Source organism: Ammodytes marinus, assembly GCF_949987685.1.
Source record: "Ammodytes marinus genome assembly, chromosome: 18".
NCBI lineage: Eukaryota > Metazoa > Chordata > Actinopteri > Uranoscopiformes > Ammodytidae > Ammodytes > Ammodytes marinus.
This window is the reverse complement of record NC_137222.1, coordinates 16392826-16420422: the sequence shown is the minus strand read 5'-3', so window position 1 is coordinate 16420422 and position 27597 is coordinate 16392826. Positions and strand designations below refer to the sequence as shown.

General features: G+C 41.0%; 1 protein-coding gene across 1 annotated transcript in view; it reads left to right on the top strand.

The window, feature by feature from the left end:
• Window positions 1–27597, top strand: part of grin3a (glutamate receptor, ionotropic, N-methyl-D-aspartate 3A) — a gene marked incomplete at both ends in the record, with an annotated part of 44109 nt that overhangs the window by 5145 nt on the left and 11367 nt on the right. Inside the window, 6 exons of the mRNA XM_080046794.1 lie at window positions 5534–6264; window positions 18205–18874; window positions 19858–20241; window positions 21587–21732; window positions 24218–24333; window positions 25138–25289. Coding sequence (XP_079902920.1) covers window positions 5534–6264; window positions 18205–18874; window positions 19858–20241; window positions 21587–21732; window positions 24218–24333; window positions 25138–25289 — 2199 coding nt within the window. The remainder of the gene's footprint in view (window positions 1–5533; window positions 6265–18204; window positions 18875–19857; window positions 20242–21586; window positions 21733–24217; window positions 24334–25137; window positions 25290–27597) is intronic.

The window sequence follows — 27597 nt, the reverse complement described above, 5'->3', positions numbered from 1 at the left end:
TTAATTGATATGGTAACTTTGAAAGCTTGTTAGTAACTGTAAAGCTGCAATGTATTAGTTTGCACAGGTGTAAGTAACGATCATGTGTTTAGCGGGACAAATGGAAGGCATTTGCTTTGCCACACGTTTCAAAAAAACGAGTGGCCAAAGCTGTCATCGTCTGTGGAACAACTTCCTCAGATACAAGTCTGTCTCAGAATTGGGTCACATCGAATGCCACTCAGAATTTGTCATTGTCAGCTATCAAATTCAGCCCCTGCAATTCAGTGAGCTTCAATAATCGGCTAAAATATTTTGGAATGAACCTTACAACTGCAGCACTGACGGAAATTAACAACCGTGACGCACTTGAACAAGGTACTGAAAAATAGCTCCACATGTCATGCAGCAACATGAAACGATCCCTCTTTGTATTTCTCTTTTAGTTTTTTTCAGCAACCCCAAGTGAAGTTGTTTTTCATGGTGACTTTTGTTCGATTTTGTTTTACTGTGGGATTGATGGATGATAGAAACAACCCTAGACATGTTTAATTTGTAGATAGTTGTATTGATAAGCTATACACACACTTGTGTACGTAGATAAACAGAGTAAACATGTGACTTTCTTTTCACACGACACGCTGGTAAATTCCTTTGTAGATTAGGCTGATTAGGATATTGATATGAGTATGTCCCCAGCATTTATCAATGGATAGCAGATGAATGATAGGGGGCGGGGGAACTGTGTGGAGTATGCCTCCGTCCCCCTTCATAAATAACGCTGGCAGTTTGACACAAGGAGGCCAGTGGGATGAAAGGCTAAGAGATGTGGGTAGGTCTTCATAGAGTCAGAGGCTGGGAATGTATAGGGATTTCTCACTGTGAAAGAAACAATAATGAGACCCCCCCCCCCATGGACATTATTAGCTTGCAACATTGCATCTTGCAAGATATTGTTTTGTTTTAATCAAAACAGTTCTGTTGGACTACTGCAACAGTCCCTTATGTATATACAAAACTTCTGTAATCTCCTTGAGAAAAACAGAAAAACAATTTAAATCAGTTTTCACACTTGCCCACCATTGAATCATGCAATCAAGAAAAGATCGATTACCAGATCAATACTTGTTGATATGATTTGTCCACTGGCAGGTGATTCTGCCAGTCCATGCAGTTTTACCATATAGCGGGGGTTGCAAGTTATTATTTTTTTTCTTTCTCAGTTATATACCACCAGCAAATATATTTTGGCTGTTGAAATCACTCAAAGACCTTTTGAAGAATGAAGAGTGATGAAAGTGAGCAGTGACGAGAAGAGAGCTTTGATTTTTTTTCTGGTGCATCGAATGCAGCAGCAGACCTCTGTATTCAAGTAAGAGAGAGAGAGAGCAGAGCAGGCTGTCGCACTTCAGAGCAAAGATTGTTCCTATTTATTTACATGAACAACAAGGAGACAGAGTTAGAGATATCTCGGCGATTACAGAGCAGAAGCGCTGCAGCTGAGAATAAATCCCACAATCCTCCTTTGGGATGATAGGAGGTGAGGGTTTGATGCACGCACGCACTGAATTATCATTTTATTTCCCTGACACAGGACTTCTTAAAAAAGAAAAAAAACAATTGGTATTGCTTTTGTTGGTGCTTTTGTTGCCGCATTAATCCATCCATGTACTGTTTATGCAATGAGCGGATGAATAATGGCCGCCTTTATTTGCATGCCTATTTGGTTGAGTGATTAATGGGATAGATGAAATTAACCAATAGATTAATCTAATGGACTTTTAGTGCAAAGCTTTTGTAAAAGTTGTAAAAGTCAATTAACCAGAGTTGCCGTGGGCCTTTATAAGCGTGTGTAGTTCTGCGTGTGTGTATATGTGTGAGCACATGCAAGCAAGCGCATGGCTAATTAATTGCCTGGATGGCTGCTTGCTACGGTGCTCACTGGGTATGCTGAAACAGATCTGGCTGATCATGCGGGTCCGATCTGGCCCATTTAATTTCATTTACAGTATTACGGGGGACGACTGTGTCAACCTTGCAACGTATCGGCTCTGATCTTCTGGCTCACTGTAGTATTGCAGGTGCATTGCACTGTATGTGTTCTTCTCAGGGCAGTGGGCTAGCACTATTTTCTACAGCATACAATATTTTAGATCCATCTCCAACCTTTTATCAGAAAGCTGTTTTACTTTATTTAAGTATGGTAAGGCAAGGCAAGGCAAGGCAAGTTTATTTATATAGCACAATTCAGACACAAGGCCACTCAAAGTGCTTTACAGGGACAAGATTAGAATACATAAAACACATTATAAAACATTTAAAAGAGAATAAAAGAAGCAAATAAAATAAAAATTGCAGGTTAAAATGGAGACACATTATAAAACATTTAAAAGCTAATAAAAGAAGCAAATAAAATAAAAATTGCAGGTTAAAATGGAAACAAAAAAGTCTTCAGACTCGATTTAAAAGAACTGAGAGTTGCAGCAGACCTCAAGTTTTCTGGGAGTTTGTTCCAGTAAAATAAGTTCTGTACTTGGTTAACCCTAGAACACTAACCCCAGGTGAATTTCACCCTCCTGATTGTGTTTTCATGACTTCCATTGTGTTGCTGTTGTCTGAGTTACCTGGGACCTTTGAGCTGCTCAATGACGTCTTAGAAAGTAGAATTGGTTCCATGCTGCTGCCCATCCCTGTTTTTTTTCAAGCAGGCAGTTGTTCGGGTGAATAGCACCCGGCGTTAGTGTTAGAGTATATATTTTTTTCGAATGCAACTGTATAGAGACTGTAGGTAGGTACACAAAGGTTAGTTACAGTGTTCCTGGAATTTGCATGGACTATTTATTTATTGTCATTGTTATGAGTACATAGCTCTTACTGGTGATGTGAAAGGGAATTCATATGGTCAGAGTTATTTTTTATTATATATTTTTCCCCTCTCAAAAAATTGCATTTTTGGTTTATCTCTCCCACGGTGGTCAGTGATGCAGGGAGAATGTCCCTTCACCAGACAAGGCTCATGTCCCAGGAATGGGTGGACCGAAGAACACATTTCCAGCTCTATTTTTTTTTTTTTCAGGATTCTTTTGTATTTTTACAGCCTTTTTATAGGGTCCGCCCATGACAGCTTTTTTTCCTTCTAGGAGATGTTTTATAGGGGGAAATAAATGAAAGGTACCTCAATTTGCCATGTATTGTTGTACTTTAATATATTTTGATGAGAAGTATTTTTTATTGCGTATATTATCTTGGGTGAAAGACACCTGGCGTTAGTGTTGGTGTGACTATTTCTAGCTTTTCTAGGGTTAAGATAGGTAACTGTTCACAGGGAGCATTTACTTGCATTCAAACCTGTGCAAACAAATACATTGAAGTGGCCAGAAACACCTAGGATTGACCAACCAAATGTATTGCAAATATCTTCTCCACAAACTCCTGAGGGAAATAATCTGTCTGTTTAGCTAAACTGCATGCTTTAATTTGTTCACCAGCAGAGAGTCTGTTACTTGTCTGCGGTCTGTTTGGTGCTGGGCAGATAGCGTGCTGTTGGTTACTCAGAGGTTTGCACTGAAAACTGCCACCTGTGTCTGGAAATGCTGATGAGGAATGCAGGGAGACTGACACAAAACAGTAGAGTTGTGAGAAAAACAAAAAAGAATTGCTTAACATTGAGTAATAAATCTCTGTTAGTTCATCACTCTGAGTGACACCTTACACACTAAACACAGTCATTTCATCCATGGTGGCTAAATGGCATTAATATTATTGTGTGGCAGTTGAGTTGTTAAACACGTACGAATTGTACAGAGCTGTAAAGTTATCCATATCATGCGTTGTACCAGTTTGTCTACTCGCTAGCCGTAGCAAACCCGTTTGACAATAGTTTGGTCTACGACATAATAGGTCAACCAGAGAAAGGTAAAATACTAACAAGCTGAAAGTGGCTGAAAGGGGGAATATCACCACCTATTTTAGGGGAGTCCGACAAACTCTGTTCAATACATCAATCCCCTTATGTGCTTTTATGCTGGGACTAGTCCAATTAAATGGACGACTAGTCGAGCAGTAACCGTTGTTTGACTTAACTGTGCATACAAATGTACTGTTTGTCTCCTGGGGTCATGCTCTGATTAAATGGTTATCCGTGCACCAACCAAGGAGACATTTGCAATTAATCGCTGCTTGCAACCTTACAAGAAGTTAACTCTTAAAGCAATAAAGAATGGTAATGGACTTTACAAAGTGGATTAGCTCAGGCAAATTAAGAGGCTCTCAAAGGTAATTAAACATACGGAAATTAAATCAAAACAACCGTCTGGAAAGAACAAAATCAATCTTAAAAGGGTAGTAGATCGTTTGAAAAGTTATCTGCAGCAAAACATAAAGAATATACAACTTTTCACTTGACAACTGCTTGTACTTGTACTACAAAATGTATGGACCTTTGATAGAATGTGTTGTTCTCTTCTGAAGGTCGTATGGGCCAATTTAAAACATCAATGACAGAAAGCAAGCCCGCACAAGCAGCCTCTTAACTTATAGCGGAGTAATTTAATTGCAGTATCTTTCTTGAGCGTTTGGCCAATTAGCCATCACATCATCTTAATGCACATCTTAAGCCTACACTCTTTTATCATTGCTGCAGGAATTCACACGCCATCTTTGCACTCTATCCATTGATCCATGCAACTCTTCTATTACCTGATGACTTCAATGAATCGCAAATCTCAGGTGTTAAATTAAGTGCAACTGACCAGGAGACGTTCTTCAGGTTTCACGTTTTTGCTTAAAACACAAACACGAGTACACATAAAAACAGATGTAGTGTATTTTCTTTACGATGTGAATAATGATATTCATAGAAAAAGGTAAGTGGAAGCTGAAAGCCATTATATCCAGCAGACTGTGTTTGTTCTTGAGGAACCAATTGAATTCTGAGATAGAAAGTAATTCTACTGTTGGATTTTCAACCTTTTCTGTCTTTCTTTGTTTCCTTTTTTTCTTCTCTTCTCTTCTCTTCTCCGCTCCACTTCATCTGCCTCCCTTTCTGGTCCCCATCTCTTTATTCTTGTACTTCTTTAACTTGTTCCCCATACTCCTTAACTTGCAATTCACCTGCTCTTACAATACCCTCCCATTGCACCTTTTTTTTGTCCTTTCTCCATCTTATTTTTTTCCTCAAAATATACCCTTCACTCTAAAAAATAAAAATCTTTTTATGTTTGTCCCCTATGTTTCTGCTCGAAATCCAACCGACCCTCCACCAACTCTTCCTCTGCCCCTCATCTCTATACCATCTCTCCATTCCCTATGCCCTTTCCTCATGTCTCTTCCACCTATGTTCCACTCTCTTATCTCTTGAACCTGCCTCACCCTCTCCCCTTGTATACACTCATTGTTTCCCTGAAAATGCACCTCTCGCCTCCAATCATCTCACTTCCTCTGTCTTCCACTTCCAAATGTATCCACTATATTTGCATCAACCTTTCCACATCTGCTTGTCCATTCTTCTTCCTCCATTAAACCTGCTCTCCATTTGAACAATCCCCTCTCACAGAATCCTCTCCACTTCCAAATGGCCATGCGGACTGTTGACGCTCCGCCGTCCCGTCTCCTCTATTCTCTGCTGATGATGAATGGCTGGTGGGACATCAGCGTTCTGCTCTGTCAGGAATGGGACGTTAGCGATTTCCTCTCGCTCATCAAGAACAACAGCCGCTTCCACCTGGGCGCTCTTGTCAATCTGACGACAACTAGCGCCGCCTTGCCCTCGCCACAGTCTCCATCTTCATTATCGAACTCAGGAGGGGAATCAAGAGCCGAGGTGTCTTCTCCATTGTCAAATGTACCTTATTACTCCCCCGCTGCCTCCTCTTCCGCCACTTCCTCCTCTAAATCAGACCAGCAGCAAGCTATCATGAGACAGCTAGAGGCCCTGAGGGAGCCCTCGTCCGTCGTGGGAGTGGTGACGTTTGGGTGCGAAATTCGGGAAGTGCGCCGTCTTTGGACGCTAGCCTCCAGGTTAGGGCTACCGGAGTTTCACTGGGTTTTGGGGGATAGTCAGAATGTGGCAGAGCTGAGAACAGAGGGGTTGCCCCTGGGATTACTGGCACACGGGTTCATGGGCTCCCCCACCATGGATCACTATGTCCACGACTCATTGGAGCTGATGGCACGGGCGGTGGGCAGTGCCGCGCAACAGAATCCAGCCCTGGCTCTCATACCCGGGACCACAAACTGTATGGATGTACAACAGAGCAACGTCAGCTCGGGGAAGTACTTGGCAAGGTAAGGGAAAAGTGTGGATGCTTGGAGTGACATTTACACACAAGCACATCATCATGAAGTGAAATGCAATGACAAGAAACTTGGAATGATGGTTGATTTTGAAATGATGATGTTTCTGCACCATAATAGGATTGTTATAGCAACCTGACATCATTTATCCATATCTTTTGGAAACAAACTCTAAAGGGATTACTGGGGAGATGAAATGCATAAACAATGATTGAAAATGTAATGGGAGGGGGGGACACCTTTGGATCACAGCTAACCATTCTGTTGTGTTTTAGATATTTGAATGATATGGTCAGCATAGTTTAGTCTCCACTCATTTCCGTAAATTTAGAAAATATTTTGGCAATTTAAACATGTAATAATGGACATAGCCTGTGGACACAACACTGACACCCCATTTAAGTTGATATGTCAGTCTTGTTAGCAAACAGTTGCCTATTTACACATCCAGCGAAAATGAAACAACATTACCATTCATTTGAAGCTGTGTTTCTGGCAACTTAGCAAAGTGTTAGTCCAACATTTACTCATTTATTAGCTCTGTTTTGGTTTCTATCAAGTCCTGAGGGAAATATCTGGCTCCCTTCCCATCCCTCTCAACCTCTCTCTCCACAGTCATTCTGATTCTTGTTTTGACATTGTCTCCTCTGTAATGCTCTTCTTTGGTAGAATGGATTTATCTCACAACGTGCAGATGTTTGGTCAAAGACCAGCTGCAATGTTGGTCTGAAAACACACATTTATATAGATCTGTGTCGGCTTATTCATGCCAGAGCATGCAGCATATTCAAAGGCATGGTATAGACAATAAATAACTGCAGCAGTGTGGTCAAATTATAATTTTAAGTGTGATGAATTACTTTTAGCAGCAGCATAATCTACAGCTCTACTTTATATTGCTGAGATGTGCATGATTATAGAGCAAGTGATCCTACACGACCGCATTACAAAAAGAGCTTGACCCTTCCTTCTGAGAGTGTCCGTAAAAACACCTGAGTCAGCAGAATGATCGTCCCAGGAAGACAATTATTTGCACATGGTGAGCTTGGCACTGCCGGGGAGGGGGGGTTCTGATTGTGTTCATTCTAAGCTGCTTAGAAAGTGTTGATTAGGCCGTGAGTGTTTTACATATCACAAAACAAGGAGCAGGTGTCCCTTGACCTTTTACCAGGTTTATCAGTCCTGTCGTTGACCCTGTGAAGGCAAAGGAGGGTTTACCCAAAGATGGGTTACAGTATGTGCCTGGGTCAGGGAAATCTCCAGGTATTAGATAGCAATATGTGATATACTATACCCGCAGTGGATGCTGGGGAAAAGGGAAATTATGTATGTTTGTATTAGGGCTGTCAAATTAACGCGTTAATTTCGATTAATTAATCACAGAAAAATTAACGCGATTAAAAAAATTAACGCAGATTAATCGCACTTCTATAATGCCCTTTGACCCGGTGCAAAAGTGGTGCACAGCTGCATCGAGCTGCACCTGTAGCTTGCATACACAGCCCGCACGGGTGAAAGGGAGAAAAGTAAAGAGAGAAGCAGGGGAAAGGGCGGGGCCGAGGGCTCTATGGACGGTTTATGGGATGCTTCGGGCAAATAAGCATGAAGGTAGGAAGACATCTTACTTTATTCTCCGCAGTGTCTGTGCATTATTGATTTAGTGGGTGCAACAATGTAGGTTCAAAAGTATCTCTCAATCTTCCTCTGTGTGTCTCAATTTTGTTTGCTAGCTGTCTCGTCTTCCGCGTAAGCGGACACCCGCCCCGTGTGTGTGTGTGTGTGTGTGTGTGTGTGTGTGTGTGTGTGCATGTGTGCGTGTGTGTGTGTTTGTGTGTGTGTGTGTGTGTGTGTGTCAATATTTTTGCCTATGAGTACGAAGATGGTGAATGAATCGGCATAGGCATCTGTGGCAGTGCAACGCTGTCTGTTGTGGAGACAGAAGTTACGAGAGAGAGAGAGAGAGAGAGAGAGAGAGAGAGAGAGAGAGAGAGAGAGAGAGAGAGAAAAAAAAACGGTAGCAGGTTATACAGCTGTTTATAAACAGGTATAAAGTGTCATAAAAGTATGCGATTAATTTCGATTAATTAATCACAGAGCCTGTAATTAATTAGATACATTTTTTAATCGCTTGACAGACCTAGTTTGTATATAACCTGTAAAGATAAAGAAAGGCTGTCTTCTCCCAGAAATTCAATTTTGTTTGGTAATTCAGTTTTCTTGATAAACTGCGGGACGGCTTGGACTACCCGATCACATTCATGCTGCAGGGATTAATAGATGTTGACTCATAAGTCTCTTTCCAATTCACGCATGTCTCTCTAGGTTATAATGATTGGTAATAAATTCAATCAGGGCCACGATCATCATTCATTACCATTAACTCTTGTTCCGCATATACAGTATAGTATGACATACATGCGTGCCATCCTTACAATCGTATTGGTGGCATTTGCCTTTAAAAAAACATATTTTCAGTCTTGTGCAGGCGAAGTTGCCTAGTTAAGTGTCTGATTCCTGAGGAATTCCAAAGCAGCACTACCTGTGGGTGCAAAGAGATTAGAGGCTTTGCAGCTTGTTGTGTTTCGTGTGCGTACCAAAAAGCTTGTTACCAATATATTTGCTGTCTCATATAGTATTCTTTCTAACGCATCTTGATATTGAGGATATTTCTTCATGTGCTGGCAACAGAGGTGGAATGACTACTAGAATATTGCATTGTACAAAATAACCACAGTGCCCTTGTGTCCTAACTAACAATACATTCTATTTCTATACAACGTTGCAGCCTGTGTATACAACCCATTATCAATTTAAAATATACAGCAGCCTGCCTCTGCACAGCCAATTACACAAAAATTACAAACAATAATTTAAACAATCTATGGACACCAAGGGGAAACAACAAGTAACGTTTGTCCAAACCAACACATATGTTTAACCAAAATAAACTCCACAGATTACTGCAGCAAAAAAATTATTTCAAATGACTTTACACTAGTGTGCACAGATAGTCTAGATAGCCTAATCTTATGTCATCCTTTACACCATTTGTTTAGTTGTAGCCTACTCACCTGTCTGAACTCATATTGTGAGCCTGGTACACCTCGAAGTCCTCATCATAAGGCTCCAAGTTGGGGCGCCCTTAGCTCAGTTGGTAGGGCGTCCCCCCCATGGGCCTCGGCCAGCAGCGGACCCGGGTTCGATTCCAGCCCACGGTCTCTGCATGTCACTCCCCTCTCTGCCCCATTTCAACTCTGTCTCTACACTATCAATAAAGCATGAAAATGCCCAAAAAATATCGTAAAAAAAAAAAGGCTCCAAGTTAAACACAGGTTTTAAAGTCACATAGCATTATTCAATAAGCAGTGTTGAAGTGTTGACTGTTTCATGAAGTCATATAATGCCACACAATGGTAAAAGTTATATTTTGATTTGATGGTGTGGGGGAACGTTGCAGTTGATTGTCCTCAAGTCCTGCAGAGGGAGAGACTCATATGTGCAAAGAAAGCTGCTGAACGTCTGATTCTTTAAATATTTCAAAACAGCAATTAGATAGATTTTGCTTCAGGGCATTCTGGAAATATAGACCCTGGAAAAGTTCTTATATGCATTACATTTTTATATTCTTTAATAATGATACATTTCATTAAGTGTATTGAGTTTAGCTAGGGATGATATTGAAGTGGATGCAAGATTGGAAAATAAAAGAATGCATGTGATTAGATTTGTACAGGGTATAAATACAAGCAGGCCCATATTATTGTAAATGTGAAGACAACATCATTTAAGAAGATGAATGTATTTGCACTCTAGTGATGTGCACAATGTTTAAGAAAAGTTGTGTAATGAAGGTATATTGCCAGAAGTTAGAATGATCTTAAAGGGAGAGGTGTAAGAATAATCCTTAATTCTGGAACAACATACAGCTGTCCTAGATTTGCTGCAATGATAGGAGAAAAGTGAGAACAGATACTAAACAAAGGGTTGGTTTACGAGCACTGGATGTGCATGACTTGAGAGTTTTACAGTAAGCTACACTGACTTCAAAATCTCCACCTGTTAATAGCAAATTGCAGTGCTGCTGCTGCTGCTGCTGGTTAAAATAAAATCATTTCACCAAACTAATTAGAAAAATCATCAATCAACCAACCTTCAGCTCAGACTTTATACTTTTCTTGCCAATCTTTTTGTATTTACAGAAAGTGAAATGACATCCAGGTTGTTAACACAGTGTTAACACAGTCTCACCAAGGTATAGCTGTTTTGAGACAATAACGCACTGTCAAACAGAATGTTTCCAGGACGTTGATGATGAAATGTTAGCTTAGGTTTATTAGCAGGTGAGACCAGCATGATTGCGTGAGCTTCACATTATTTTCTACCTCCGCAAATCAGTCTGGCCTTTCTCCTATCTCCGTGGGGAGGAGTCCGGTCGAAAACTGACCGGGCCAATCAGAACGTTCGTCCGTAGTCAAAGGCAGCTTCTGATTTGTTCATGTAGTCGTCAATCTAGCCTAGTAAGACTAGCCATATCTCACACGCATAGTTCGATCTATGATTACATAGGCAACTATATAAACCAATCAGGACTGCCTTCCACTAACACACGGGACTGGCCTCCTCCCCATGGAGATTGACAAAACTAAAGACTGATCTGTGGGAAAGAAACGTGAAGCTTGCGTGATCAAGCTGGTCTCACCAGGAAATAGGTTTATACCTCCTTTGGTGATAATCCAAATGTATTCAAAAAGCTTTGTGCTTCTGAGGTATTATACCTGCTGCAGTGAGGGGACAGCATTTGGTTTGGTGAGATAGCTGTGGTAACAGGTGCTTGCTGGATGAGCTGACCTGGAGGGGGCTGTCACCACAATAGTGTTGAAGCCAGAACGCATGTGACAGATGAGTAATATAGAGGCTGTAGCGCTTCTCAAGCTGGACATTGAAACCCTCCAGGGACTTTATTGCGTTATTATAGACTTACGGTGGTGGCAGGTTTGCTGGCCGGGCAAATGACCAGTCACAAGGGGAAATAGCTGATGACATATAGAGGTGTTGGTCATCATACTAGTGAAGTGTCATAGAGGATTATGGCAGGAGCTTTATTGTAAGAAAAAGGAAAAAAAATGTCACCAAGCGAGTTGAAAAAATAAAGACAATTAATGGGTGCTTGAAAATATTAATTTAATTGTATTCTATTTAAATAATGAATCGACAACAATGTACAACAAGTTAAATCTTAAATGTACAAAATGATTTGAAATGCAGATATCTGCAAATGAGAAAAGTAGCTTGTCACAACACTCACTCGTTCACCAACCACTTACCTGGGGTTGGGCGCGGGGTCAACAGCTCCAGCAGGGGACCCCAAACTTCCCTTTCCCTGGCCACGATCCTGAGGCGCTCCCAAGCCAGTGAGGAGTTATAATCTCTCCACGTAGTCCTAGGTCTTACCCGTGGTCTCCTCCCAGCTGGACATGCCTAAAACACCTCCCTAGGGATGCATCTGGGTGTCCTTACCAGATGTCCGAACCACCTCAACTGGCTCCTTTTGATGCAAAGGAATAGGGTCTCTGACCCGAGTTACTCACGAATGACTGAGCTTCTCACCCTATCTTTTAGGGAGAAGCCAGCCAACCTCCTGAGAAAACCCCTTTTGGCCGCTTGTACCCGCAGTCTCGTCTTTTTGGTCATGACCCAGCCTTCATGACGATAGGTGAGGGTGGGAACATAGATCGACCAGTAGAACGAAAGCTTTGCCTTCCGACTTCGCTGTCTTTGCACCACAACTGTGCGGTAAAGCGACTGCAATACCGCTACTGCTGCTTCCCTTCTCTGGCAATCTCACGCTCCATTGTCCCCTCACTCGTAAACAAGACCCCACGGTAATTGAACTCCTTCACTTGGTGTAAGGGCTCATTCCCTACATGGAGTAGACAATCCATCGATTTCCTGCTGAGAACCACGGTCTGAGATGTAGAGGTGCTGATCCTCATCCCAGCCACTTCACACTCGGCTGTGAACCGATCCAGTGAGAGCTGAAGGTCACAGACCGATGATGCCATCAGGACCACGTCATCATGTCAAAACAGTGCCACAAGGCCTAATTTGTACAACAGCATTCATAGTACAAAGAGAGTTGACAAATTAAAGAGCCAGATATTCCGTCAGATGTTTTCCTCCAGGCCATGTGCTAAAACTAGAGAGCAGGTGTCAGATAAAGGATTTACACAGGGGTGTGGAATATGTAATGTGTGAGGAGATTACTTAGGAATTTCAAATACAAACAGAAATGTATTTGTGATTCTAATTAATGAAGATGCTGTGGGCCATGTGGTTATTTCAAAGAAAAAACATCTCCTGTGATATCAGACCTAACTTCCTAAATTAAAACATAGTAGGTTTGTCCTACTTCTAGAACTTGCATTGGTGCTGATGTTTGAGGAATCTGTTTTCCATAGTGAAAGTGACAAATCGTAACATAGGAGGAAAAGATAAAAGGGTGCCATTAGCAACCGTATGTCAGAGCTCTCTGTAGAAGTTGAGTTAACCAACAGGGTTCCTTTATTTAATTCCCTAACTGTTGCTTCTTGCTGTAACACATCACATGTACTGTTTAATAACAGTACAAATAATTCCAAATCCATTTCACTTTCTGTATGAAATAATAAAGAAAAACATTTAATAATGTTGTGGCAAGCGGGCCATGCATATATGTATGCAAATAGGCCCAGATCTCGCAACTGAAATTGCTTCAGGGAAGGGAGAGCTAATCAGCCAGTGGTGGTTTAATGTTGGCGGTTTGTGGTGCTTAAAAGTGGCACAGTGTGTTTGGAAGTTGGATTCTTTGATTCCCAATGTAGAAATGACTCAGGGGGGATCTTGCCAATACTGAAAGCAAATGGATGTCCCCGCACCAATTTGCTTCTGAATGTTTGCAATATTTATAGACTAAATTAACTGAGATTAATAATGAATGGTACTGTTTGAATGGGAAATGAATCAAAAGTAAACTAATAACGTTGAAAAATTATCATTCCATGATGAGACATAAGAATCATTAATTCTTCTTCTTTTCTAAAAGGGTCAATCTGTTACTTCAGGCTATTCTTTTTGGCCAACTATTTTATTTATGTTTACGTTCATTTCCATCTTTCTCTCTCTCTCTCTCTCCATTTGGTGTCTCAGGGTTGGATCCAAAAAGGATCAGGAAGGCTCTAGCTGTAATTTCTTCATCCGGATGATCACACCCCATTTATTTTTAAGCTTCAATTTCTGATCATTCAGTTGATCCTGTGGGGAACTTCTATCATGGCACATCAGTTAGAATTATGTTTAGGAAATAGCCCAAATGGAGTATTCAGTACATTGGGCAGCACAAGGATGGTACAATAACAGGAAATAGGTGCAATAAGCTGGCTCTGAAAGACAATAAAATGTTGAAATCTTTTTTTTTTTATCCAACAGTTTTAACAATGTGATAACTTAAACCTCAAGTGGCTAGGATTATCTTGTTCAAGCGCTGTTGCCCAATTGACCCTCTGCCCCCTTAGCTACTGACGCCTGACAAGCTCGGATTTCTCGTATGGGACAGTTTGCTATGGCTCTTTGACTTCAGACGGAGGCAATCAAAAGCAGAAATGGCATTTGATTTATTTTGGCGGGTGAAATAATGCAGATGGTATTTTCTATTCTGCTCAGCCCAGGATTTTGCTGCCCCCTTCAGATGATTTCGCGATGGGGTTTAATCACCAAAGACTCTTTTAATATCTCCAGCACATTTGAATAAATTAATTATTTATTCTTAAACCTTTTGATTGAAATGGATCAGCCACATCATTAAAACTGCTGACAGGTGAAGTGAATAATATTGAACATCACATTACAATAGCACTTGTCAAAGGGTGGGATATATCTGACAATAGTGAATAGTCAGTTCTTAGAGTTGAGGTCTCGGAAGTGGGGAAAATGGGCTAGTGAAAGGTTCTGAGCAACTGTGAAAAGGGCCATATTGTGATGACTACAGATGGCAGGGTCTTCTTTGGGGTTCCCTATATACTCCCCAATGTGGTCATTGTAGATCACCTATTAGGTGAAAGGCAACTTAATGGGTGTTGTTAACCATCCATCATGTTGTTAACTGTTGAAGTCAGCTGTTAAAGTGTTCTATGCTTTAAGCAAAATTAAATGACTGTACCTTGCAATTATTTTGTAGCACAAGAATCAGATTTGGCTGTATGCAGGGATTAGACTTGCAATTCCATGTGATGTGTGTATGGTATAATTATACTTCATTGTTTTAAAGTTAAGAGACAACACAGTGTATGATATTCCAAAGTACCTGGATTTATAGTGTATCAGCCTCTGAGAAGGACTGATAAGGATTGACCACCAGCCTGATAAACTGGCAGAGGCGAGTTACTTGGTAGGTGGCAAAAGATGAGATAACATAGCAGGGCAAGAGAAAGAGCAGGGTGCAGAAATAGGAAGCGAATGATCGAGTAGAAAATAAAGAGAGAATGACATTTTAGTGTGGATACTGTAAATAACCCCTGGAGATGCACATACTGGAGGCAAAAGTATCTGTATTACCGGATCAGATATGGCCAGGAAAAAATTTCAGATGCTTATCGTATCATTTTATCTTCCCACCGGAGACAGCCTTTCTTGATAGGAATCATTTTAAAGTGATGCATGTCCACACACACCAAAGTAATAGTAGCCTGAATTGCCAGCTTGGTGAGCTATAAAGGTAGAAAATGATATATGATAAATGTGCCTTCAGAGGGTCATAAAATACTTTCTGTTTGCTTCAGGGAGAGACTGGTTGATGCTCTTAGCAGACTCTTTCATGCTGCTAAAAAGACGGCTATACATTTGCTTATTTTTGTAGCTTTTCGTTCTGCCAAAAAGATGTTTTAAACAAACTGATTCATGTTTTGCGAGTATATGGGATATGGAAATGTATTCCTAGCTTGCTCTCTCCCTTTTGTATAGCTTTGTGGTCACACCCTATATTTATTTATCTGTTTGTTTATTTGACAGGGACAATGTACAGCTCATTAGCAGTACCAAAGTTGGCTATGAACTAATTTTCATCCGCAGTCACTATATCACATTCAAATTCTTCTTGAGGTAATTCACAAGGAAATAACACAAGGCGTCCATGACATTGAGTTAGTAAAGATCTGTGATTCACCCAGACGTCACTGTTCAGCCTAAAACACCACTGTGACTCCTCTAGTTCAAAATGACACAGTATGTCATGCAGGTTGGAAGTCATTCATGTCTCATTGTTAAGCATTGTATGGTAGTATTGCTGAAGCAGTCAAGGTCTCGTTTGTAAGTCAGTGACCATAAAACGACTTGCTTGTCGAATTTATTCAACAAGCAAATGTCCTTGTACTAGTCATCAGCTCGCTGGACAAAAGCTTTTTTTGTGATTCAAGCTTTTCCATACTAACTTCTGATTCTTCATTAAAAGGCAAACTTTGCAAAAATTATTCTTGGTGTAATGAGGAAATCAAAACATACCCTATCTGAGTTAAAAGTGTACGATGAATAAGGGGCATCTATCATTCATTTTCAGAAAAACCTTTTATGTGCTGGTGAAGGAAGTATTCAGTCCTTTATTTAAGTCAAATAAGCACCACAGTGAATAAACCATGTCCTACATTGAAAATTCTTGAGAAAATGTATGTATGAATGATGCCGTTAAAGATTTACAGTGAAAGTACACACATCAGAACACATCAGTACACATCAGAAATATATGCGTTTTGGGTCATTTCACTAACTTTTCTGCAGTTTCTATAAATGATCTGTAATCTATAATGCATCATATTAAATAAGATTGTACTTACTTATGTAGAATCTCCATTTGTTCAGTAATAACTTACTATAACTGTCACAATAATAATGAAAACGAATTGAATAAAAAGGAAAAACTAAATGCGTAGGACTTGATTGCATTCCACCACCGGAAATGAATAATGCATACATATTGAATGGGAAATGACATCCCCATTGCCTCTGATGCTTCTTCCAGACTGTGAAGTTAATATAGTGTGCGTATTCTGGTTTTGTATGCCACACCTGAGGTTGCAAACATCCTAAGACGTCGCAGGCATTGCAGTGTTGTTGGACTGTCAGTTCAACCACTGAAAACTGGCCTGTTTAGATAAGAATAATTATGTAGTATACTAATGAGTGGAGCCTATCAAGAACTATCCCAGTTACATAAGTAGCATTGAGTTCTCATTATTTTAGTGGCATTGCAGAGATTTCTGCTCCACAGCTAGTGGGAGTGTGGGCTTTGCTACTTACTGCTCTCTGTCTGTTCCATGCATGAGAGGAAATGGTCCGTCAAATCCATTACCAAGAGTTACATGGGAAAAATCCACATACGGAACATTCACTGCACTGATCTGTTGAACATGGACAGAACATTGACCTTGGACATCATTATCCATGTTTGGTGTAGCATGTCATGTGTGTAAGACTTGTGGGATGGCAGTGAGGACGTTTTTCTCCGGCGATTGGGTTGGGGATGGAGCAATGCAGCAGCGACCGGAAAATACGGACATTGTTCTGATGGAACACTTACTACTCCTTCACAAAACTATTAAGTACTTTTTTCAAAATGACTTGGAACATATCTGGACAGCAGGGATGTTTGTAGTCATGGTTCATTTCTGAAAAGACTCCAGTCAAGACGATGTGAGTATGTCTGGCCACAAACCGCCATAGCGGATACTTTTGTTGTACCGTAAGCCATAAAAGCATTTCTAAATCAATAAACCCAAGCTTAAAACAACAATTTACTTCAATTAATAGATTAATGTAGTTAGAAGCCATGTAATAAGTGGGATAATGTATAGGGAACGGGTCACTCTTGAGAAATACAGACCTTTAAGGTGAACAAGATACCTCCACTGCGTGTCAGGCTCCTGTTCACCTTGTCTGTCTATATTTCTCGGAGGGCCCCTTCGCTACACATTATCCCTTTCTTACTAAACCTGACCTTTTACTGAAACGTGACATTTCACGTTAAACACACAGCACCATGTGTTTTGTAAGGTAGGTGCAAGAACCTGTCACTTCCATTCATTACAATGAGGAAAAGGACACACTTCCCGGGTAGCTGACAAGTTGCACTGAAGAAACTGACATTTAGACAGACTTCTTAAGCTGTCACGTTGACTCAATGCCAGTACAAGATGTAGTTAAATAGACAAGATGTTGAAATGGAGAGGTTCCTGGTGAGAAACGTTGACACGAAAGAGATGCTTCGGGAAAGGTCACATCATTTACATCATTGCCTCCTGGAGTCATATGGAATAGGTGTGTGAGCTTCTCTTTGCACCGAGTGGATGCCTGCATTCTTTCTTACGTCCGAACGTATCCATTCCAGAGGACAAATGTGTGTGTGTTTATACTGCATGAGGGTTTGAGTGTGCACGTCTGCTCTAGTATCTGACACTCTCAGACAGCCAGTAGCATGGCTCAGTGAGAGAGATGGCGTGATCACTGGACCGTGGTCCGTCTTATCCTGTCACACACACACACACACACACACACACACACACACACACTGCCTAGATAGCCACTGAGGCAAACAACATAATGCACCTCTCCAGTACTGGTTTTACACCTTAAATCAGGATTTTTCTTTTACAAACTAACTAATAGTATTGCACATTACAGCTACATAATTCCTAAACTTCCTTTGCAGATGTACATCATGCAGTTGTATGATTTGGACTAAGATCTTTATTTCTTTCTTTTTCAAAATATGTTAAGCATTTGTCTATGTTTTCTTTCCATTCAAATACCTGCAAGGAACAAACACCCAAGACATACTGTGTGTTAAAAGACAAACAATGATCTTATCTTCTCTAACTCTTCCTCTATCTTCTTTCCCTTCTCTCCTAGATTTCTATCCAACACAACGTTTGAGGGCCAGAGCGGCTCTATATCCAGAGACGCTGACAGCCAGACTGTCATCACAGACGCCCATCACTACATCTGGTCGCTGCAGCTGGACCCCCTAGGCCAGCCCACCTGGACCCGTCTGGGACGCTGGCGCAGGGGCAACGTTCTGATGGACAAGGGGGCCTGGAAAAACTACCAGGGTTCCGGGGCCGGAGGGGACTGGCGCCGAACAACGCGGCTGCACAAGAGGGTGGTGACGCTGGTGGAGCACCCCTTTGTATTTACCCGCGAGGTGGACGGCGACGGTTTGTGTCCCGCAGGCACACTGTGTCTGGACCCTCTCACCAACGAATCTTCGGTTTTGGACAAGCTCTTTCACAACCTGGCGGGGCCCAACGCATCTCTCCCCACGGATCTCAAGAAGTGCTGCTACGGTTACGTCGTTGACCTGCTGGAGAAGCTGGCAGAGGACATGGGCTTCACATATGACCTCTACATCGTAGGCGACGGCAAGTACGGGGGCTTCAAGAACGGCCGCTGGACGGGATTGGTGGGCGATCTGCTCAGTGGAGCCGCCCATCTGGCAGTGGGATCTTTCAGTATCAATTCAGCCAGGAGCAAAGTCATCGACTTCACCTCACCCTTCTTCTCCACCAGCCTGGGGATTCTGGTCAGTGCTGCTCTTTCCCTCATTTTATACAGTTTTCTTTATATCTCCGCTTGTTAAAGGTGCTCCGAGGAACTTTCAGTTTGTGATATTTCTTGCACCGCCTTTGGACAAAAGCGGTGGTGTTTATACTACTCCATCTGTAGTTCCTGGGTGAGCGTACCCATGACAAAGGCATTACAAAAGACTATATATACAAATAAAATTCTTTGCACTGATGATCTTGTTTGCTGTTACATGTAATGTATGATCATCAGAGGAAAAATTAAACTGTTTCAGAGTATTTAAAAGTTCCTTGTAGCACTTATCCTTATCCGCTTCCTGCCATTGACCTAGCTTCAACTCTCTCCGCTTGTATGGTATGCCGGTGGTCAGTATCAATACAGCAATTTTATTACTGCAAGAAGCCCAACCTGATTGGTTTCTAATGCAATTCTCCATAAGGGTATAGACTGGTGAGTGGACATCTTTGTGGGTTGACCCCATTACTACAATTACTATACCTAATCCCACTGGCTGACGGTCTTAGTAATGGTGGTAATCACTCGCTCTTCTCTCTTCCTTTCAACATGCCACTATAGAGAAAGATGTGTTACAGTCGCTGTCTCTTCTACTATCTCTGGTATCTCTCTCCCAAACAACAGTGTCACAGACGGCGTCCTTATCTGCAGTTGCGATGGCATTTGATAACAGTACACTAGTTAGATTGTGCCATTTCCGTAGCTCTCAATATATTTTCATCCCATTCGTCTTGCTTCATCGACTTTTTGCGAGACTCCTGATCCTGCTTCAGTTCCAAACTCAAATTGGTGAAATAAGCCCAGAAAGAAACAGCAGTGGCATATCAAACATCAAATAGACAATACTCTATAAAACAAGATGCAAATACTTTCCAAATGCCATCCACACTTTTATGAAATCGTAGTCTTTACCCTATGGACAGTGACACCATTTTCTTACTTTTATAATTTCCCCCCACTACCCAGGTCCGTACTCGTGACACAGCCGCCCCCATCGGTGCCTTCATGTGGCCTCTTCACTGGTCCATGTGGCTGGGCATCTTCGTCTCCCTCCATGTCACCGCTGTCTTCCTCACCCTGTACGAGTGGACCAGCCCTTTCGGCATGACGCCCCGCGGACGCAACCGCGACCGCGTCTTCTCCTTCTCCTCGGCGCTCAACGTGTGCTACGGCATTCTCTTCGGGAGAACGGTGGCCATCAAGCCGCCAAAGTGCTGGACGGGCCGCCTGCTGATGAACCTCTGGGCCATCTTCTGTCTGTTCTGTCTGTCCCAGTACACCGCTAACCTAGCCGCCGTCATGGTCGGCGAGAAGACCTACGAACAACTGTCAGGGATACACGACCCAAAGGTAGGCTACACAAGTCAGGGACATGTTGAAGGCGCTCAAAGCATATCCAGGGCTTGTCGCACAGAGGGCGTAAGTGACATTTTCAGAATTTTACAGGAGATTAAAAACAAACTTTTTATTGACCATAAATATTTAATAAAAAACAGCATATGGAAGCAATCTCTACCTTAATAGAGATTATGTTTCAAGGAATTCATATTTTAGAAAAAAATAATAATAATTTTAAATATATTTATTAAAATGAAATAAAAAATAAAGTGTTTATTTTAGTGTCCAAATTGTCTCCATCATATGTGGGTATATCAAATTCTACAAACATATTCAAAAACACGTTTTCTGTAGTGTAAATGTTGGTCTTTTCTGCAATCCCTCCATATTGTCAGCTCTTGAGCCTATTTATGATGCACTTACGCCTTTTGTGCGCCAAGCTCGGTGCACTTACGCCTTTTTTGCTCCAAACTCAACTGAAGGTTTTCACTTACGCCTTTATGTTTTCAGCCTTTATTTCAAAAAGTAAAATGTTTAGTGACGTTATTCTTGAACTAATCAAGACCTTTAAAAAGATATATAAAAGTAATTTTCGCAAAATATGTCACTTACGCCCCTTTTGCTCCAAGCCCTCGATATTTACGAAGTCTCTAAGTTTTAAACGTCTCAAGAGTAATGCTTAAAACATATTTACTTATTTCTGAAGCTTTAATTTGATCGACAAATGTGTTTTCAGCAGTTTAAATTTAATCTAAAGTCAATCTTCATATTCACTTTCCATATATTTCATTACTTTATCAATTTGGATTAGGCTATACAGTATGTGTTTGAGATGATTTTCCACCAACATCTTTTTCAATTAAACAACAGGTGATGTATTTCCGCACATGTATTTCCACAGACGTCATTTTTCAATTACAAATATGGTTTTGGAAATAGGTTTAATTTGTATTGTTTGTTCTTATATTCCTGGTACACCTTTTTATTTCATTTGAGTATGTCTGCAAACATCGTTTTGTTTATCTGTAGTTGATTCACAGGCTGTTGTGTACAAGCTTTCAAATACGCATTTGCATTATTACATCACCTTTGTAAGGGCCACTGGGGGCAGGAAATGAATTTTTTTCGTCAAATCACCAAGTCCTTGAATCACTAGAGAGCAAGGATATTGAAAGTCGGTTTGAGAAAAGAAAACACAAATCACTGTGGATTGCACACACACTTTCTGTCTGCATTTGAACGTTAACAATTCCAACTGAAGGAAAAGACAAACACAAGACTGAAGCGTTTTAAGCTCATTAATATGTATGCTTTGTGAAGTCATTTTAGGGGTAACATTTGGGTTTCTTTCTTGCAGTTGCACCATCCCTCTCAGGGATTCCGATTTGCCACAGTGAGAGAGAGCAGCGCCGAGGACTACCTCAAGAAGAGTTTCCCCGAGATGGCCGACTACATGCGAAGATTCAACGTCCCGGCAACGCCAGATGGCATCCACAATCTCAAGTAAAGACAATGTTATACATGCTCTTCTGTCCACATACACCATGTAGAGACACAAACATGAGCATTCAGGCGCACACACACTCACGGGAAATAATGTACTGTACGTTCAGGGTAAGCGTCACTGAACATGGAACACACTGAGAACTCACATTTAAGTATCTTAAAGTGATCTCTTGTTGCCATAACTCCCTGATAAACAATAGAGGTACGAAACTGTGTCATCTTTGAAAAAAAATGGATTGTTGAAAAGTGCTGCATGTCCATGGAAAGTCAGAATTTGAGGGGGGAGGGGAAATGTGCTGTCATTCCCCAACCCGAAACACGCCTGCCTGTTGGCATTCACATCTCAGCCTCCTCCTTACCCTGCCATTGCTGTCATCCTAAGCTGCTTCAACATTCAACTGGCATCCCCCATGGAGCAAAGCAGAATATAGTCAGGAAAGGAAACTGGAACAGAGGCCGCAGCAGCTGGATAGGACACAATTTTAACGGATGAAACAAGATTTATATATTTTCTTTTTTTTTCTTTTACTGAGCTTGTAAAATGCTGATTAAGAGGGTTCGAGGAAATATGTCGTCTTTAGAAAAATTACAACTGAGGGAACGAGACAGCATTCAAGTGTGCCGTGGTAATGCATCTGTGAACACTCAGGTCTCAGCGTTCACTCCCCAAGGCACCAAGCATTAGTTATCACTGAGAAAGGCATGTCTGCACTAGAACCTTAAATCCCACGTTATAGTACAATGTATCTACTATGTACTGCATTGACAGGAGTTTCCCCATGTGGAGATTAAACTCAGAATTCATGAATTTAACCAATTAAAACTGGATTTTAAGACCGCTATGGTTACCTTTCTGCACAGATCAAGTGTTGAATGCGCTATTTAGAATACATGTTATTGCATAGTTTGAAGAAAACAAATTTTAGATTTTTATCATGATCATATTTTGGGTCAAATATGTTTTTTTATTTTTATTATGAGTGATAAAAAAATCCCATCACCCCTGATTGCTATACCGCCATTGCAGGTTTGGAGATGTATTCAAATGTAGATGTCTGTTTGCAGTTGTCATGGTTGTCATCGCTGCACAATATGCACCTATTACGGTATGTGTTTTTCCCAATGTGTGTCTCATCCCAGCAATTGAAGCTGTAGCAACAACAAATCACAGGCTGCCTGCAATATAATCATAATTTGTACGAAAGTGTACTGGCGGGGGCATTATTAGCCATCAGGAAACTTGCTTTTTTAAAGTGGTAGCGATATTGGAAATGCGGCTTTTATTATGCCTTTATGCAGTCTTGAATAACAAGCTCATACCAGAAATGATAAAAAAATCGAAGTATTTTTACCTAGATGCTAACAGGTCTTTCCGTTATGACTTGTCCGTGATCAACCTCCCTGTGATTCAACATGAATGTTACCGCTGTGTCTGACATTAGCCTTGTATTAAATGTCGTGTCACTAGTGGCATTTCCTTGTCATGCCCCTAGCGTGCAAACACATGATTCAGTTACTTATACAAGCTTTACTGATGCAGGTTAGGTAATCTGTCAATGTCAAGGAAGTGCTCTGTTCTTTAAAAAAAAACACAGTAGCATCAATCAATAGCATACCATGGTTTGAGAGACCAAAAAACATAAGCTGTAAGCTAAGTCCCCATGCAATAATCAACCACCAGCTTCTGCTCAAAAGATAGCTGAGGATTTTCTAACACTGTCCTTGATAACAAGCAAATATAATACAGAGAATACAGTATATTGAAAAAGGCTTTGGAGCATGTATATTGTGCTAGGCTTTAGCTGTCAGTAAATACATTTTGAGTTGATTGTGTAAAAGCTTCACTGACTGTGTTGTGACTTATTAATATCACACCTCTACATAAGAGGCTTGAAATGAGGAATGCGAGTAAATTGGCAGAGAGACAGGCAGTAATTTGTCTTGCATATAACGCCAAAGTGAAGTGAAACCTTTTAAAGTGTACGTCCAAAACAAGAAAAAAATAACTTTTTTTTCTTTCTTTACACTCTCTGTAAGGTCAGAGGTTTGACATTAGGACCTGGAGTGAGATGACAAAGTAAGGTCTATTTTAGTGTATGTCTCAGGAGACGTTAAAGGGCCTAAGTTGTAATGTGAGTGCTTTCAAATAAATGTTTCTGGAGTTGGTTCCAGGAAGATGTAAGATTTCTGTGTGTGTGCTATTGTTATACATGCTATCCCAATTAAATGACTAGGGTGGCTATGGATCTGTCTCTGAAAGGCACATTTGAGGTCAACACTGCCACACATTGCATGCTGTAAAATCAGGTAAAAATTGGAGCTTTTGCCATCTCAGTCAGAAATTGTTCATTGCACTCCCTAGTCCAACATTGTTTGCAGCAGTGGATTGTTGTCTAGAGTGTGTGAAGTGAAAGAATATGACTTGCTTTTGCGACATCTTGAAGTGCACTTTGTGTTTTATCAACCTGCTGTGTGTTTACAGGGCTGACCCTCAGAAGCTGGATGCCTTCATCATGGACAAAGCTCTGCTGGATTATGAAGTCTCCATAGACGCAGACTGTAAAACACTGACAGTCGGAAAACCCTTTGCTATAGAAGGTATCATGACACATCATTGACAAAAGACTTGCTTATTTAGGACACACATTCAGCATAGTGGATGTTTTGAGCAATCGAATAGAGAATTTGTAGATGAAGAACATTTTAGATTAAGGTTATGACTCAATTATAATTTTGATCAGTTTGTATTGGTAGATAGTCTGATTTCTGAATTCACAAGTGTGTTTTGCTTTTGAATTATAATTAAATATCATTTGGTCTTCCTGCATAACAGCACACTAACTGACTATGAGAATGTTAGCGCAGACCTCATTTTTACAATATCCATCACTCAACAATTTGCACACCAGTTAATCTTAGGGCTCTCAACAGATTATCTCCTGTAAATCTGTGGTCCTTTTAGCATATTTTCTTCCTCCCAACGGTCAGGTCACCATAGTCCCAGATTCCAGTGTTGTTGGTAATTACTTAATGCACCCTTACGCCTTCACTCACCACACAATGCAAATCAATCAGTGTGCTTCCTACCGAGGCAAGGTACTTCTGTAATTGGCTATTGCTGAATTTGTCACACTTTCCTAGCATGCTAATTCTGAGATTTGCTTGCCAAAGTCAAGTGCTACTTTTAGAGAAATAATGGTGTTTTTTTTCTGACCACTGGCAGTTTTTGCCAAGACTCCCCTTCTTCGTGCTCAGCAGTTATTTCCCTTATTCTTGAGCGCAGCCTTTATCCAATCAAAGCAAAAAAAAAAATGGCAGTTCATAGTGGGTGAAGTGAGATTTTTTTTTTTTGCTGTTGTGACAGAGGAATAATGAGCCTGCACTGTGTATTTCCACTGGCAGGCTATGGAATTGGCCTCCCTCAGAACTCTCCGCTCACCTCCAACATCTCGGAGCTTGTTAGTCAGTACAAGTCGGACGGTTTCATGGACACGCTGCATGACAAATGGTACAAGGTGTTGCCCTGCGGGAAGCGCTCCTTCGCTGTGACCGAGGTAGGAAAAAAAAAACAGCAGCAAATTGTTATTGTCTTGTACGATGGGAGACATTGAAATTGATGTTGATGTACAGTATCTGTATCTTCCTTATCCCCATCCATGGATTATCGTATCACAGGTTTTTTTTTCCTTCCTGCCAAATATATGAAAGGCAAAGAAAATTGGAATGTAATAATCAAACTATTTCTAATATGAAATGGGTCGCTTATGAAATGCCTGCAATTGTAACCAAACACTTCATCTTGCTGCTCTCATCATCCCCTTCTCCAACTTCAGCAGATTTATTGAGGAGCGGGGGAACATTGTTAAGCACTTAGCAGCTTAAGAAGCCACATATCGTCCCTTTGGAGTAAGTTGAGTCCAAAGTGAGAGTGACTATTGTAAGTATTGGTTTGGAAACAGGAAAACACACTGGAAACGTGACTTTGAATGATTGATAATGTTGCTCAGCCTTGGCAGGTCATGTTTGCCACCACACAAATATAAGGAGTATACGCATCACTGTAGTGTTTACAACTTATCTCACTGCCCTCAAGTGCCCGAAACTAAAATCAAATGCAGCTTTAAGTAATGCACTATACAGCATATTTATTATTTCACTGGGTACAGTCTGTATCATAGAACATAAAATGACATATACTTTGGCATAATTCCAAATTCAGACTATACCATCATTGTATGAAAGTAGCTTTCCTTCCCCTTAGCAAAGCCCTATAAAACCCTTCGTACCAAAGGGACCCGCTCCAAGTTTCACCATTTTTCTTGCTGATCTTTCAGAATACTTGCACCGCCTCCATTACCTCCATGTTCAGTAATTGGCCCTTGCTAATTCAAAGCCTGGCCCCCTGACCCTGCAGCTGTGAACCAAGCTGTGTCCCCATTACTTCACTCCTAAACAGTGTGCAGGCCCCCGGTGCTCCGTTGTGTTCTGCTATTACCGAACACTTATAGCTCTCTTAGCAGCCTGGCCGTGTCTCCGCCCAGCTGTGGCTTCGGGAATCCCCAAAAGTGGCTCCAACCTCAGGGCCGACTCAGCTGCACTCTCCCTGTTATCAAGCACTACGTCTAAAAACGTACTTCTTCAAAGGACTCTGTGTCCCCACTCTGTCCCATCTTCCTTCCGTAATTTTGTGGCGTTCTTTTTCATTATTTATTTTTCTTAGGTAGACTACTGTATGACAGTTTTCTTTTTCATATAGCCGTATTGCCCCTAGCTGCTGGTTGCTCGTTATGCTGTCTCATTAAGAAGCACTCCTGCCGTGTGCCTTGTAATGACAGCATTACCTAAATACTTAATACGTTAATGTAAATTACCACCTCATGAGTCTCGTCTGAGTAGCAGAGGAAGTGAAGCGTGTTCCCCTGTTGCAACAGTCAGACCTGTAGCAGATGCAGACGTTGACATAGCTCCAGGTCCATTTCATTTAGCACTATCATGCCTCCACCTGCCCACGGCGACGGCCGAGTGAGCTGCTCAAAAAAAGTATGGTTTGTGCAGTGTGCTGATCATGTGCACACACACACGTCTGGCTCCTTACCACATTATCTGCTTACAGATAATGTGGTAAAATAAATTATATAGATATTATGTATCATCCAATTAAATCAACCCAAACTTTAAACATCACCTTGCTCACTTGCATAATGCAGCCAAGTTCTAACTAAAGCGGCATGTTTTGGCACAGTGACAATGTGCTGTCACAATGAACACTTGACGGTATCGGCGGGAGATTTATGTGATTTCAGCAATATGAACTACTGACTAGGCCGTCTTCAGTTTAGTCCTCCTCAGCATTTCTTTAACAATCTCTTATTGGGATGAATGACTGCTACACCACCAGCGGCCAACCGGCGATTCTGAAGAGAAAGAAAAGAAAGAAAGAAAGAAAAAAAGAAAGTAAGAAAGAAAGAAAGAAAGAAAGAAAGAAAGAAAGAAAGAAAGAAAGAAAGAAAGAAAGAAAGAAAGAAAGAAAGAAAGAAAGAAAGAAAGAAAGAAAGAAAGAAAGAAAGAAAGAAAGAAAGAAAGAAAGATCTGATGGATTGGCTTCAGTGAGGCAGCCAAAAACTCTCTGGCACTGGGCCAGCTTCTCTGTCGCCCCCAAAGAAGTTGATCCCATTTATAGTAATACAATCAATACCAATAAATGACATAGTATTGAATTACCTTACATAAAAGAGGCCAGACGTAACATTACCGAGAGATGAATTGTGATCGAAAGGGACGAAGATTATCAGTGCTATGTGCTTTTATTAGAAGTTATCCATACAATGTTCGGCATATTTATATTATATTTTTCATATTTAT